Genomic DNA, 14,171 nt, shown 5'->3' on the forward strand with positions numbered 1-14,171 from the left:
TGATACCATACTCACCTTGATCTAGATGGATTTGTTATTTTTGCACCAGAATCCCTTTTTTTTTTTTTTTTTCCAGTATAAAGTGCACTTTTTCATAAAAAAAAAACAACTTGTATTCCTGTCTGATGAGTGTCTTATGTGCTGAAAGGAAAATTCTGCCAAAGCTCCAGAGCTGAGAGCTGTTAATTCCTCGAGGTATTTGTTGAAACCTGGGACCTGCTTCTGCTCAGTCTATTTTAAGACAAAGTAGGGAAGGAAATACCTCCCCACAAATAGGAATTGAAGATGGGAAATGAAACTATCACTGCCCTTACAGAAAACTCCAAAATCCACCTTCAGGATTTCCATTGCACCAGCCTCTTAAATCACAAATGTTTACTTTGCTGATCAGGGAGTGCCTTGTCCTGTGCTGGGCTCAGAGTGGGGGTGATGGGGATGGCTCTGCCTGATGTGTGGCTGGAAAAATTGGGCTGAATTGTTGAGAATCCCCATTTTTATCCGTGGCTGCTCCTCTGAGACTGCACTGAGTGAGTTCCCCAGGTTTGCTGTCACACGTGGGCCTGCCCAAAACAGAATTTGCTGTTCCATCCTCCCTTCTGCTCGGGCTGCCCCAATTCCTGGAGGGATTTGCTGTCTCCTCTGGGAGCCAGGTGTTTGTCCAGACCTTTGTTCAGCCTGTCTGTTTGTCCATTGTGAAGCCACCAGTGTCTGTGTGGACATCTCAGGTGTCACCTCGTGCTTGTCAGGGCTCTTGCAGCACCACCCCCACCCCGTCCGTGTGTTCTTGCAGTGCCTTGTAAAAAAATCCCAACAATCCCCGCAGGGGCTGTGGGCTCGGGGACCAGCTTGTACTGCCAGACTGGGCTTTGTAACTGAGGATTGAAACCCCTGTTTCAAAGGAAATAAAGAGTTTGACTCTGATTCTGAGTGTCCTGTCACCCTTGTTGGTTTTAAAGGTGGTGCTTGGTATGAAGCTGTGACCCCAGCACTGTCCTGGCCACCCTAAATCCTGTCCCCAAGTGCCACATCCACACCTTTACCCAATTCCAGGGGTGGAAACTGTGCTGGCAGCTTTAAGGCTTTTCTCTCCCTGCTGCTGCTGCCGCTGGTCCTGACTGGGAGCAGACTGGGCTGGCTGGTGCCAGCAGATGGTGCTCGTTGTGCTCGGTGTCACCCCCGGGGACAGCCCCGGGTCGATCCGGGAAATAGGGAGTGACCCCTCCAGAGATCCAGAGCGGTCCAGGACAGCCGGAGGGTGCAGCACGGGGTCATTCCAGCTTGATCCAGGACACTGCAGATCCTGCTCCCGCTTCCCTGGTGTGGCACAGGACAGGGAATGTCACCGGGGAAGGGACAGCAGCACAACCACGTGCTGGGTGTTGGTGTCACCCCTCGCCAGCAGCTCCGCGGGATCCCGGCACAGCAGGATGGAGCTGGATTCATTCCCCGAGGTAATTAAAACCCAGACCAAAGCAGAATGGGGCTCAGGGAGGTCCCTGCCCCTGCTCCAGATGGATTTTATCTGGAGCAAGGATCAGAAAGTACAAACTCACTGTTCCTTGGAATCTCTGTTTTTTCTCTGTCTTTTTTATGCCCTAATTCTAGGATTTTTTTTTTTTTCCTGAGCTGCCATGGTGATCCTGCTGAGCTCTCCAGCCTGTTCTTGGAGATGGAGCTTTTATTCCACCCACCAACACCCAGCACACTCCAGGCACCGGGAGCTTTGGGATGTCCCTCACAGGTGAGCCAGGATTTGAGCTCCACAGAGCCAAGCCCTGATGACTTCACTCCCCTTTTAATTCCCTTTATAAGGTGAGAAGCTTTTCCTGCGGTGTTCCCGGGGTGATGTCATTCTCGGGTAAGTCATGTGCTCATGAGCTCATTTTACAAACAGAACCCTCCGGGGGGACAAATCCAAGGTTTTAAGGTTTTTGTCCGTGGAGAGGAGTGTCCCGCTTGGATTCCTTGGAGATGCAGCGATTTATGGAGAAGATCCCTTTGGCGGACTGGCTCCTCAAAGATTTTAATTCTTCTTCTCCACTGCCATTCTTTCCTCCTCCCCAGCTCCTCCCGCTTTCCAACCCTTTCCTAAACGAGGTGGGATTTTTGGGCAGCGTCCATCTGGCAGGCTGCTCCCATTCCCTGTTTTCCCAGCTTGCAAATCAAAGCCAAGGTGCTGCGGGAGGGCTCCCCAGAGCTTCCACCCAAAACCTCGCAGCTGCGGCTCCGGTGCAGGGGAATGGCTGGAATTTCCTGCCCTGGCTGCCTGGGGTGAGGCGCGTGTGGGCACATCCCGGGGCACATCCCGGGGCAGAATCCATCCCAGGGCATGTCCCGGGGCAGAATCCATCCCAGGGCATGTCCCAGGGCGGGATTTGTGTGTGGGCACATCCTGGGGCACATCCCAGGGCAGAATCCATCCCAGGGCTTGTCCCAAGGCGGGATCTGTGTGTAGGCATGTCCCAGGACACATCCCGGGGCAAAATCCATCCCAGGGCATGTCCCAGGGCGGGATTTGTGTGTGGGCATGTCCCGGGGCATGTCCCGGGGCAGAATCCATCCCAGGGCATGTCCCAGGGCGGGTTCTGTGTGTGGGCATGTCCCGGGGCACATCCTGGAGCACATCCCAGGGCAGAATCCATCCCAGGGCGGGATCTGTGTGTGGGCATGTCCCAGGGCATGTCCCAGAAGAGGATCCATGTGTGGTCACATCCCAGGGCACGTCGCAGGGCAGGATCCGTCCCAGGGTGGGATTTGTGTGCGGGCATGTCCCGGGGCACATCCCAGGGCAGAATCCATCCCAGAGCACATCCCGGGGCAGGATCCATGTGTGGGCATATCCCAAGGCACATCCCAGGGCAGGATCCATCCCAGAGTATGTCCCAGGGCACATCCCAGGGCAGGATTCATCCTAGTGCACATCCCAGTGCTGGATCTGTGTGTGGCTGCATCTCAAGGCAGGATCCATCTCAAGGTACATCCCAGAGCAGGATCTGTGTGTGGGCATGTCCCAGGGCACATCCCAGTGCAGGATCCATGTGTGGACACATCCCAGTGCAGGATCCATCCCAGGACATGTCCCAGTGCAGGATCCATCCCAGGACGTGTCCCAGTGTACATCCCAGGGCAGGATCAGTGTGTGGGTGCATCTCAAGGCAGGATCCATCCCAGGGCACATCCCCGTGCAGGATCCTCCACCTCTCACCCCCTGGAATGGCTACCTGAGCATGGACACTCCAATCACATCCCAGAACTCCCAGGCTGAGCTCCCCATCCCATGGATGATGCTCTGGCTGGGTAATCCCTCACTCCAAACCTCCTCACCGTGGTTTCCCCTCCCTACCCGGCTCCAGGAGGTGCAGATGGATATTCTCTGCTGCGGGGTGGGATTTTCTTGGCCACTTCCCAGCCGGCACCACGTTCCAGCCTGAGGGGAAATTCCCTCCGTGCTGCTTCTCTCCAGCTGCTCCTCTCCCGCCGCTGCTCGGTGCGGGAGCGCCGTGCCCTGTGTACACAACCCTTTCCCGAGTCACGCTCCGGTGACTAATTCCCTCCTGATGGGCACGAGGAGCCTCACCCGGCTCCGGCTTCACAAATAAATACATTTGTTTCTCCTGGAGGTCGGGCTGACAGCGACTTCCCCGAATTCTCCAGCAGCTTCCATCCTCCTTCCTCGTCCAAAATTGTGCTTTGTGCTTTAAAAATCATCCAGGTTCTTCAAATGCTATGGTTTTAAGGAGGTTTTGGGGTTGTGTTTCTCTTGTAGCATCCTTCTGGATAAAAGGGATGCTGTTCTGGGATGTGCCCAAGTTGGGTTTGGTTTCCTTCATCTATTTTTCCCATCATTGCTTAAAATCCTGCTGTTTTAAGGAACTTTCTAGGTTGTCCTTCCCTTTTATTGTGTCCTAAGGGTTTCCTTGGTAAAATAGATGCTGCTCTGGGATGTGCCCAGGTTGGATTTGGTTCCTTGCATCCATTTTTTCCCCCTGCTCAGTGTTGGAAAGCTTTTTGGAGGAAGGATTTAGAGTTGATTTGGCTCCCTTGAAGCCTTGAGCTTCATTCCTGGGCTCAGCACCACCATCCCAAGGGATCACAATGCTCCCAAAAGCCTTGGCCTGGGATTACCTCCTGTATCTACCCCAAAAATGAAGGAAAAGAGGCTGTTCTGGCACTTTGGAAGGGTGGGATTGAACAGAAAGATGCTCCCACCACGGAAAATCTGCTTTTAAAAGCTGCTTCTCAACAACCATCACATCAATCCTACCCTGAATATCTCCATCCTGAATATCCTGAGCTGGAAGGAACCCACAAAGACCAGGAATCCCAACTCCATGATGCTCTCAAGGGATTCTATTTAATGTCAGCAAACTGAAAATCATCCTCAGGGGAGCACAGACCCTGCCTGGAAATCCCTGTCCAGGGAGCCCACCCAGCAGAGATGCTCCTGGGGAAGCAGAGAACATCCTGGTGGCAAAACCATCTCTGAGAGGAAGGTGATTGTGGCGTGAGTGAGGATTTCCCAAGCCAGATTTCCATTTTTGGTGGTCGGACCAGAGGCATTTCCTGCACTTCCTGGGCTGAGGGGGCTGGGATCCCGAGTTAATCGTTGACCGCGGGTGCAGCCGAGCCAGGAATGTCTTTGTCCAAGTGGAGCAGAAGTCTCATTTTTGGGAGATGCCGTAAACTCGCAGCAAAGGGAGAAAAATGTGATTCCTGCTGTGCCAGGGCAAAAGCTGCTTCTTTTGCTTGCCTGACCCATCCTGGGTGTCTTTGATTTAGAAACATCCAAAGGTCACGGCAGCGTCCACTCGGCCGATTCATCGTGACAGCGCCAGCGCTGGGAAAACGTGGAATGAGGCTTCCCAAACATCCCACGCTGGCAGCAGAGGGGCAGCCCTGCCTCCCATCCCTCTGTGTCCCTTTCCAGACCTGAAACGAGATGGGATGGAGCAAATCCCACCCGGGGTTCTGCATCACTGAGGGATTTCTCATCCCAAATAATTCCTGGAGCCTCTGGTTCCAACTTCCCTTGAGGCCAAGCCCCAAGGGCTGCTTGGAGCTTTGTGTGGTGGCAGCAGCCAGGCTGCTCTTCCCTTCTTATCCTTTGGTTGAAAAAACACCATGGGAAAGCATAAATTCCTTTTTTTTCCCCAGGGAATATTCTCCCTGCAGCACCCAACTTGTTCTCCCTGAGTGGTTTTTGGGCAGCACTGAGGTTCTGTAGGATGTGGGGAGAATCTGATCCCGCTCTGTTGGTCCCAGGGGTCACTTTTTGGGGAAACTTTGCTCAACAGCTGTGAGGAACTGATAGCCCTAAAATCTGGAAGGCAGCACTTCCCCTCTTGCCACTTGTGATGAGGAACTCTGCAAAAAAAACCCCTAAGTTTCTGCCAGCTTGGGTAGCTGTGGGGAATTTCCTGAGTTTCAGGGAATTGATGCCCTCTGATGCCCCCTTCTCTGTGTCCTTATCACTGTCCCTACCTACCACCAGCATCTGCAGAAGGGAAAATATAATTTATTTGGAATCATGGAATGGTTTTGTTGGAAGGAACCTTAGAGCCCATCCCTGCCATGGGCAGGGATCCCTTCCACTGCCCCAGGGTGCTCTGAACCCCATCCAAGCTGGCCTTGGACATTTCCACACCTCTCCATGCTCAGCAGTGCGTGACCTGAGCTTTTCCTGGACTTCCATCCTCCTCACCCTCATCCCATCCCTGGGAACAGCAAGGGCATCCCTGCTCCAAATCCATGCCAGGAGAGCTGTGCCAAGGTGAGGGACCCACATGGGATGAATAAACTGGAGAGGAACCTTCATCCTGCTGGGAAAAGGCACAGGATTAACCTGAGCTGGCCACTGAACGTGTCCAGGAAGAGCTGAGGAAACGTGGGATGCAGAGGCTGCGCAATCCCCTGTTGCAGGCTGGTGAGGACACGCTGGGACATTTCATCATCGCTCGCTCAGGATCAAACCACTGCTCCCAAAATCCCTCTTTTATGGCTCCTGCTGGACTGTAAATCTCTGACTTCCACTGCTGGCGCCTTTGGGGGAAAACATCCGGCTCCAGCAAACTTTGATGCTCTTGGAATGCGTCACTCCTGGATACGGGGCTCACACCCACGGGCAGAAAATCCATTGCAAAAGCAGAACTTCGGGATTTCGGGGTTTCTGCCGGGTCTTGCTCAATGTCACCCCAGAGGTCGGGGCCTCTTCCTGCACTCAGATGTGCCAAGGGCCCCGTTTAGGCTCTGGATCAGCACATTTGGCACCCTGGGGCTGGTGGCTGATGTGAGAACGGCGATGTCTGGAGGGAGGGAATGGTGTGGTGGTTCTGCCCTTGATGCTCCCTCTCCTTTCTTCCCTGGATTTGGGGGGGTTGCAATCACCCCAGCTGATACAATCCATGGGAGAGAGATCACAGCAGCCTTGGGGCTCTGGGAATTCCCACAGGGAATTCCAGGAGGGGAGTTCATCCCTGCCCAGCTGCTGGAGGAATGGGTAATGTCCCACTCGTGGTGCCCAAATCCACATGGCATGAAGCTCCAGAGATAAACTAGAGGTTTTCCTGTGGGATTTCCTTCCAAGGTGGATGCTCTGGGAAGGGAAAAGCAATGAAATGGGGAGGGGGTTTGGGGGGGATTCCTGTTCCTCCTCACCCATCCTCTGCAAGGACTGATCCAGAAAAGGGCAACCCAGCCATGGCTGCTTCAATCCCCTCCACACGACCCTGGTCATCCTGACAAACTTCTTTCCCCTGCTTTAGGGTGAAACACTCAGCTTTGCCTCAGGCAACCCCTTGAGGAACTGGGAGAGAAAAGCCGGGGCAAGGCTGGAGCCGAGTCCCGAGGAGGAGCGGGGATAAACCAGCCGTAAATCACGGGATTACCGCACGTTCTTCCCTGGCGGGAGCGCAGCTGAACACCAGGCGCTCGCATCAATTTCAGCACATTTGAGAATGGCCTCGCCTGCCCCGGGGGAACCTCATGCGACCGGGAGCTTCGCATCCCTCCCCTCACGTTTATTTTTTGGTCTAAGCATCCCTGAGGAGAAGCCGGGAGAGGGGCAGTGCAGTGCTGAACCCCGGGGCTCGTTCCCACTCTGGATTTCCTCCTGCCCAGCCCCTCTGGCACGGTGCTGCCCGGCACACGTGGCCCCGCTGGATTTTTGCCACCGGGCTCCATCCCGTTTGGGATGACGTAACCCCGGCCACGGTTGCCTCAGAAGTCTCGGGATGAGCGCATCCCCCCGGCCGCACCTGTCCTCGGTGGGACAAGGTCCAGCGCGGATCCTTGTCCTGCTCCGGCCACGCGCCCGACACGAGCTGCCTCCTCCTCCTCCTCCCCGCCCCATCCCTGCTCCGCTGGGATTTTGGGAAGGGACGGATCAGCCCCGTGCGATGAGAGCCAGCCGAGCCGCGAGGTGGCTGAGGATGCGAGGATGGGAAATGCGTGCTTGGAACGCTGCCTGCAGCGCTGCCGCCTCGCACGCCATCCCCTGTCCATCACCCCGCTCCGCCACCGCCGGCTGGAGGAGGTGAGGGCCATTCCCCGAGCTCTGCCATCCATAGGATAAAAACGGCAGGTAGAAGGGAAATGTTTGTGTCTGAAGAGGACTATTCCATGTTTTTTATCTCCTCAGCTGCAAACCACTTTATACATCACCCGGCTGCAGCATGACAGAGCTCCTGTTGGAAATACCGGGAGGAGAGGAGAAATTTCCTACTGGGAGTTCTCTCCGGCGTCACCCTCCGGGGAGGGGGGACGGAGGGCGGGCAAAGTTCGGCTTCTATAAAGTCAGGTCTGGTCCTCTTCATTCATTCCTCTGGCAGCACCGCCGGCAGCAGCGCGCCCAGCCTTTGTACAAGAATTGGGAACAAATCCTGCCCTGAAGCCGCCGGATTTCTGCAGGATGCTCAGGAGAGCGATGCCGAGCGCTCTGCGGGGCGTCACCTGCCTGCAGCTCCTGCTGCTCCTCTCCGCCGTGGATTCCCGGCCCCACACGTGGGACCAGGACAGGTTCCAGCTGGAAACCATCAAAAAAGAGATCCTGGAGCGGCTGGGAATGCCGGCTCCCCCCGTCATCCGGCGCCAGCTGGACCAGGAGAGCATCCAGAGAGCGCAGCGGCTCTACCAGCAGAAAGTGTCGGAGCTGGCGGGGAACCGGAGCCGGGAGGAGGAGGAGGAGGAGGAAGCCGTGTCCAGGACCCGGCGGCTGCACCGCCTGACCCCCACCTGTAAGTGACCGTGGTTCGGTGTCACCCTCCGATCCTGATCCCCCCGGGACACACGAGTGTCCCAGCGTGTCCCGCACGCGGGAATGTCACCCCGCTGCCTGGGGACATGACCGGGCATGCAGCACGGTGGCCACGCTCATCCTTATCCTGCTCCTTCCTAGCCCTGGAAATGGGGAGGAGCCACCGCTGGAGGCGTTTTACTTAAAATCACAAAAAATCAGGGGGGAGTGGGATGAAAGCTTTGATCAGCGGCAGCTCGGGGGGCTCGGAGGGGGGCTCCAGGGATTTGGGGGCGAGCAGAACGAGGAAGGGAGGCGCCATGCCCCACTCCCCAGCTTGAGCTCCAGTTTGAGGGTTCATCTGTCTCTGGGGGGGATTTAGGGAAATAATTTCCCTCCTGCTGCTTGGGCTGGGAGGGGATAGTCGGGGTGTGGGAGGGGGTGCTCCAAGGGGTCCTGGAGCGTCCCAGGAAAACTGAACCCCCCAGACCACCACGGGGGTCCCTGGAGGTGGTGGCTCTGAGGATAGCAAAGAATTTCCAGCATCCCTCAGGATGAGAGTGATTCCCTGAAAGCGAGGGCTTGGCTGCCGAGCAGGAGCCGATCCCAAGCCCGGGCTGATGAGGAATTGCTGTTTCTTACATCAGCTGTCCCTTCTGTCCCCGCAGTGTCGCGCTGGTTGGACATCCCTGAGCGACATCAGGACTCTCAAGGACACCGGGACGCTCAGGGCCACCGGGAGCCCCGCGGTCCCCACCGCTACCACCTCCTGCTGTCCCGCACCGCGGATTTCCACCGGCAGCTCCGCGTGGTAGAGGCGGGAGAGGGGCGGGAGAGGGGCGGGAGAGAGGCAGGAGAGAGGCGGGAGAGGGACCGGAGAGAGATGGAAGAGAGACGGCAGAGAGGCGGGAGAGACATCAAACACTCGCTGTCCCTGCCCGGCGCCTCGGTGCCACCTCGGGTCACCATCTACACCCTGCAGGGGACTCAGGGGACCCCCCAACTCCTGCGCAGCCAAGAGCCGGATGGGAATTCCCAGAGCCCGGACCTGACAGAAGCCACCCAGCCCTGGGTGGCCGGACCCGAGGCCACGCTGAGCCTGGAGCTGGATTTCACCACCAACATCTCGGCTGCCCTGGCCACCTCCTGGGGGAAAACGCCGGTGCTGGAGGTGGAAACCCAGGAGAAACCAGCTCGAGCAGCCAGGAGAGCTCGGGGGCTGGATGAGGAGTGTGGGAGGAGCGATGGGAAGTGCTGCCTGAAGTCGCTGAAGGTTTCCTTCCAGGACATCGGCTGGTCGGACTGGGTGATCGCCCCCAGCAGTTACTACATGAGGTTCTGCGAGGGTTCCTGCCCCCACAACTACAAACCAGCCAGCATGCACGCCCAGATCCAATCCCGAGTGCACTCCCTGTCCAAGGCTGCCCCTCCACCCTGCTGTGTCCCTGCTGACTACGACCCCATGGTGCTGATGCACCTGGACAGCGAGGGCAGGCTGGTGTCCAGCCTCTTCGAGGACATGCTGGTCACCAGGTGCCACTGTGCCTGATGTGTCACCATCCCGCTGGGGCAAAGCCATCCCCACTCCTGGCAACTCCAGCATCTCAAAATCCCAATCCTGTGGCACCAAGTGGCTCCATCCCAGCCCTGGATCCACCACTGAGATGAAGGGCCTGCAGCTGAGATGGGGGTCTGCAACTTCAGCATCCCAAAATCCCAATCCTGTGGCACCAAGTGGGTCCATCCCAGCCCTGGATCCACCACTGAGATGAGCCATGGGGGTCTCCAGCATCAGCATCCCAAAATCCAGATTCTGTGGCATCAAGTGGCTCCATCCCAGCCCTGGATCCACCACTGAGATGAGCCATGGGGGTCTCCAGCATCACTATCCCAAAATCCCAATCCTTTGGCACCAAGTGACTCCACACCAGACCTGGCTCTGCTGTGCAGTTCAGCCCTGGGGTCTCCAGTTCTGCCCCAGTTGTGAATTCTCCCCCACAATAACTTATTCTACTGTTCTTTCTCTTATTTAAATCCATATTTCAGGATTCTTTGCAGGTGGATCCTTCCCACTCAAGAGACCCCCATGGTCCAGGGTGGGTCTGCGCCCATGTGTCCATATCCCACTCCAAACCCTCTGCTCAGAGACTTATTTATGCAAACCAGTTATTTATTTCTAACTTATTATATTTTATAGCAAAATATCCTTTTTTGTGGGGGGAAAAGAGGAAGGGTTTTTGGGTTTTCTTTGGGTTTTTCTATTTTATATATTTCTATAAAATCAGAATGATGTAATAATGATGAATAAAGTGATTGTAACAGGGATTCTGGCTGCTCCTCCTGCACACTTTGGGGGTCCTGGGACCCTCAGCTCCCCTGGGATGACTCCATGTGGATTTGCTGGTAAATCCTCACAGCTTTCCAGTGCCAGCATGTGAGTAATGCCTGGGCACTGCTCCCAGAGACCTTTGAGTTGTTTGTGGCCTTGGGAAGGGCTCTGGGCACAGCTCTGACCCCTGGGGGGGACATCCACCTGATGGGTGACCATTGCCCCATTTCCAGGTGCCTCCAGCCCTGGGACCCCGTGGGCACCAAAGGAATGGGGGAACTGCTCTTGGAGGTTGGTGGCACACATGGTGTCCCCAAGAGACTCCCCATGGCTCGATGGGGTGGCTCTGCTGGTCACAGCTCCTTTCTGGCCCCTCTTCCAGGGGGATCTGGGGGTGTTCTGGGCTTGGGAGAGGTGGGATTTGGGATCTCTGCTCTGGGATGGGGGTTTGGGGACTGAGGGATGCAAACTGTGGAGGTGGCCTCTCTGGGGACAGGGGCTGGAGAGACCTGGCTCTTCATCCCTTGGGACCCTAAATTTGGGGACATGAGCTCTGGGAATCTGCCCTGAAGGTCCCTTAGGACCTCCTGTTTTGGGAACCTGTCCTTGAGGGTGTTGGTCCCTTGGGACCCCTGCCCTGGGGACAAAGGCTTTGGGGACATATCCTTGAGGGTTCTTGTCCCTTGGGATCCCCCCCATTTTGGGGACACAAGCTCAGGCAGCTCCAGGGAAAACCCCAGAGAAAAACCCCATGTCCTGCCCAGGCCTCCCCACAGCCACGAGCTATGCAGGTAATTAGAGATAATTAAACCATTTAATGGGACACAGTGAAGTTTCCCAGGGGCTGGGTGGGGGGACATCCAGACAAACCATGGGGTCCCTCTGTCCCCATGGCACCCAACAGCTCTGGTCTCACCAGGAGGAATAAAAAACAAGAAGTTTTTTCTTTGTTCCCTGAAGGGGCGGATTTAGCAGGAAAGGAGGGCGCAGGTGGCACCGGATGTCCCCAACCACCAGCACGTCCCGCGCACCCGGCGCTCTCCATCGGCCCCAAAAGGGGAACAGAAGGCCGAGACGGTGATCAGCCCAAACCCGGGCTCCTCCCGCCGGCCCCAGGGACCCCGCGGGTGTCCCCACCCCAGGGACCCCGATTGTGTCCCCTCCCCAGGGACCCCGCGCGTGTCCCGGCCCCGGCCCCGGTGGCAGCTGCCGGCGGATGCGGCGCACGCGGCGTCCCCGCCGTCGGTCCGGGAGGAAATGTCAGCTCAGCCCTCACCCCAGGGTGAGAACCGGGGCGAAGGAGGGGACTGGGGCTGTTAAAGAAAAATCCCCCTGCAAAAGGAGTTCCCACAGGATGTGCGTGGGAGAACCGCGTGTGACCCTGCAGGGCTGTGGGGAAGGTCCCTGTCCCCTCTGGGCTGGGGGACAGCCAGGAAAAGGGCATCAGTGGGGGACAGAGAGTGTCCCCCCAGCCCTCCCAGTGTCCCCCCAGCCCCTCACTGGTCAGGGATGATGTAGACATCCTCGGTGGGGCCCAGGGTGTTGGCGTAGATGGGCTGGTCCCCGGGATCGGCCGCGCTCTCCAGGAAATAATCGTCATCCACCGGGACCTGCGGGCTGGGGGACAGCGGGGAATGTCATGGACGGGACGGGACGGGACGGGACGGGACGGGACGGGACGGGATGGGATGGGATGGAATGGGATGGGACGGGATGGGACGGGATGTTCAGCACAAGATGGAGTGGGATGGAGCAGGACAACACACGAGGGCACAGCACAGCAGGGAAAGGGTGGAACATTCCCGGAATGCCCATTCCCTGTGCCGGAGCCTCACCTGTAGCGCTGCTCCTGCCATCCCGGTGCCCATCCCTGCGCGGCAGCCGGGGCCCTGCCGGGGCTCACGAAGACGTTCTCGTAGTCGGGGGCATCGGCGACATCGGCGCTGCCGATCCCGGTGTCCCGGCTGATGTAACGGGGCTGCCGGAGGTTCCCAGAGGGATCCTGCTTCCCCCTTCCCGCACCGGCCGCCGCGGCTCCCGTTCTCTTCCGCCGGTACCAAACCACGGCAGAGCCCACGGCCACCAGCACGGCCACGGCCGCGGCCGCCCCGGCCACCCCGGCCACCAGCCCCACGCGGGACCCGCATTCCCGGCCGTGGAACTCCGTGACGTCGAAGGGATGCTGCTGGGGTGTGAAGCAGTGGCAGAGGATCCCCGCGCGGGCGCAGGGCGCCAGGACGGTGCCCAGCAGGTCACAGCGGCAGGACACGGACAGGGAGCGCAGCGAGGGCTGGAAGGCGGCGGGGGGCAGGGCGGGGAGGGGGTTCCCCTCCAGCCGCAGGGTCCGCAGCGCCGTGGCGTTGGTGAAGAACCCACGGGGCAGCTCCCGCAGCCGGTTCTCCGCCAGGTCCAGCTCCTCCGTGCTGGGGCCCAGGCGGGCCCAGGGGCTCAGCGACTCGATGCCGTTGTGCCTCAGCACCAGCCGGCGCTGCCGCTGGAACGGGCTCCAGTCCAGCTCGGCACATCCACGGCTCCTGTTGGTCAGGTCCAGGTCCTCGGGAGTGTCCAGCAGCAAGACCGAACAGGGGGACACCGTGGACATGGGGGTGACGGGGCGCAGCAGCAGCAGCAGCACGAGCGGGGCCGCAGGGACCCCCATGGTGTCCCCACCGCAGCGAGACCCTGGTGGAAAACGGGAATCAGGACCCCCCATTCCCATCGGATTCCCCCTCCCAGTGCAAACCAGTGCAGCCCAGTCCAATTCCAGCCCCACTGCCGCTGTTCCAGGGCTGGGCAGCTCCTGGGGGTCCCAGCGGAGCATTTCCTGCCCCCCCTTCCCTCTCCCAACCACCGCAGCTCGACTCGCCTGCGCTCCGGCCGCTGCTGCCTGGTGTGGGGAAGAGGAACAGGCGGGTCCGGCTGTCCCCGTGTCACCCTGTCAAGGCGTAGGCGGCCCCGGTGGGGCAGGGGGGGCAGCACCCCCAAATCAGCACCCCTTGACCCCCGCCAGACCACCCCCCCCGGTCCTTTCTTGGGGTGCTGAGAATCCCCCTGGCACTGGGTGAGTGTCACCGTGACCCCGGTGACCCCCAAGAAGTGGGGGACACACAGGTGGGGACACAGGGACACCCACACGCGTGCGCTCACAGATCCCCCTGGCAGCACAGGGACCCCCCCGAGTGTGAGGGACCCCGGGACCAGGTGGGATCCGAGGGACTCTGTGTCGGTGTCGCCTGGCAGGATGGGTGTCGCCATCCCGGTGTCCCCTCCCCGTGTCTGCAACTCGATGTCCCACCATCTCCAAGAGCGTCACGTTCTTGTCCACTCTCCATGTCCAAGCCCTTCTGGTGTCCACGTCTCTCCACCTTGTCCATCCCCCTGTGTCCCCCCCGTGTCCCCCCGTGTCCCCCCGTGTCACACCGTGTCCGTGTCCGCCCCCTGGTGTCCGAGTCCCTTCGCGACTACCCGTTCCTGTTCCCGTCCCTGTCCCCCCTGTCGTGTCCGTGTGTCCCCCTCGTGTCCCTGTATGTCCAACCCCGCTGTGTCCATGCCCACCTGTCCCTTCTGTGTCCCTCCGTGCCCCGAGTGTGTGGCCACCCCCTCGTGTGTCCC

The 14,171-nt window shown here is 58.6% G+C and overlaps 2 protein-coding genes across 2 annotated transcripts; one reads left to right on the plus strand and one right to left on the minus strand.

The window, feature by feature from the left end:
- Window positions 1-1,589: 1,589 nt before the first annotated feature.
- GDF15 (growth differentiation factor 15) lies at window positions 1,590-10,589 on the plus strand. The gene is made up of 3 exons (XM_079328398.1): window positions 1,590-1,741; window positions 6,762-8,231; window positions 8,899-10,589. The coding sequence occupies exons 2-3, from the start codon at window positions 7,907-7,909 to the stop codon at window positions 9,777-9,779; spliced, it is 1,206 nt and encodes a 401-aa protein (XP_079184524.1). The 5' UTR covers window positions 1,590-1,741; window positions 6,762-7,906; the 3' UTR covers window positions 9,780-10,589.
- Window positions 10,590-11,354: 765 nt separating this feature from the next.
- On the minus strand, window positions 11,355-13,655 carry LOC306813336 (uncharacterized protein). The gene is made up of 2 exons (XM_079328687.1): window positions 12,395-13,655; window positions 11,355-12,176 (listed from the first exon to the last, which is right to left on the minus strand). Exons 1-2 carry the CDS (start codon window positions 13,378-13,380, stop codon window positions 12,056-12,058), a joined length of 1,107 nt encoding a protein of 368 aa, XP_079184813.1. The 5' UTR covers window positions 13,381-13,655; the 3' UTR covers window positions 11,355-12,055.
- Between the last annotated feature and the right edge of the window lie 516 nt (window positions 13,656-14,171).

The sequence above is a fragment of the Erithacus rubecula genome (genome assembly GCF_903797595.1).
Source record: "Erithacus rubecula genome assembly, chromosome: 28".
NCBI lineage: Eukaryota > Metazoa > Chordata > Aves > Passeriformes > Muscicapidae > Erithacus > Erithacus rubecula.

Excerpts from the sequence above, each read along its gene's own strand:
- GDF15 (XM_079328398.1), top strand. The coding sequence starts at position 7,907 with ATGCTCAGGAGAGCGATGCCGAGCGCTCTGCGGGGCGTCACCTGCCTG. Across the intron at positions 8,232-8,898 it reads GCACCGCCTGACCCCCACCT|TGTCGCGCTGGTTGGACATC; the intron begins GTAAGTGACCGT and ends CTGTCCCCGCAG.
- LOC306813336 (XM_079328687.1), bottom strand. The coding sequence starts at position 13,380 with ATGCTCCGCTGGGACCCCCAGGAGCTGCCCAGCCCTGGAACAGCGGCA. Across the intron at positions 12,177-12,394 it reads TGGCAGGAGCAGCGCTACAG|CCCGCAGGTCCCGGTGGATG; the intron begins GTGAGGCTCCGG and ends GCTGTCCCCCAG.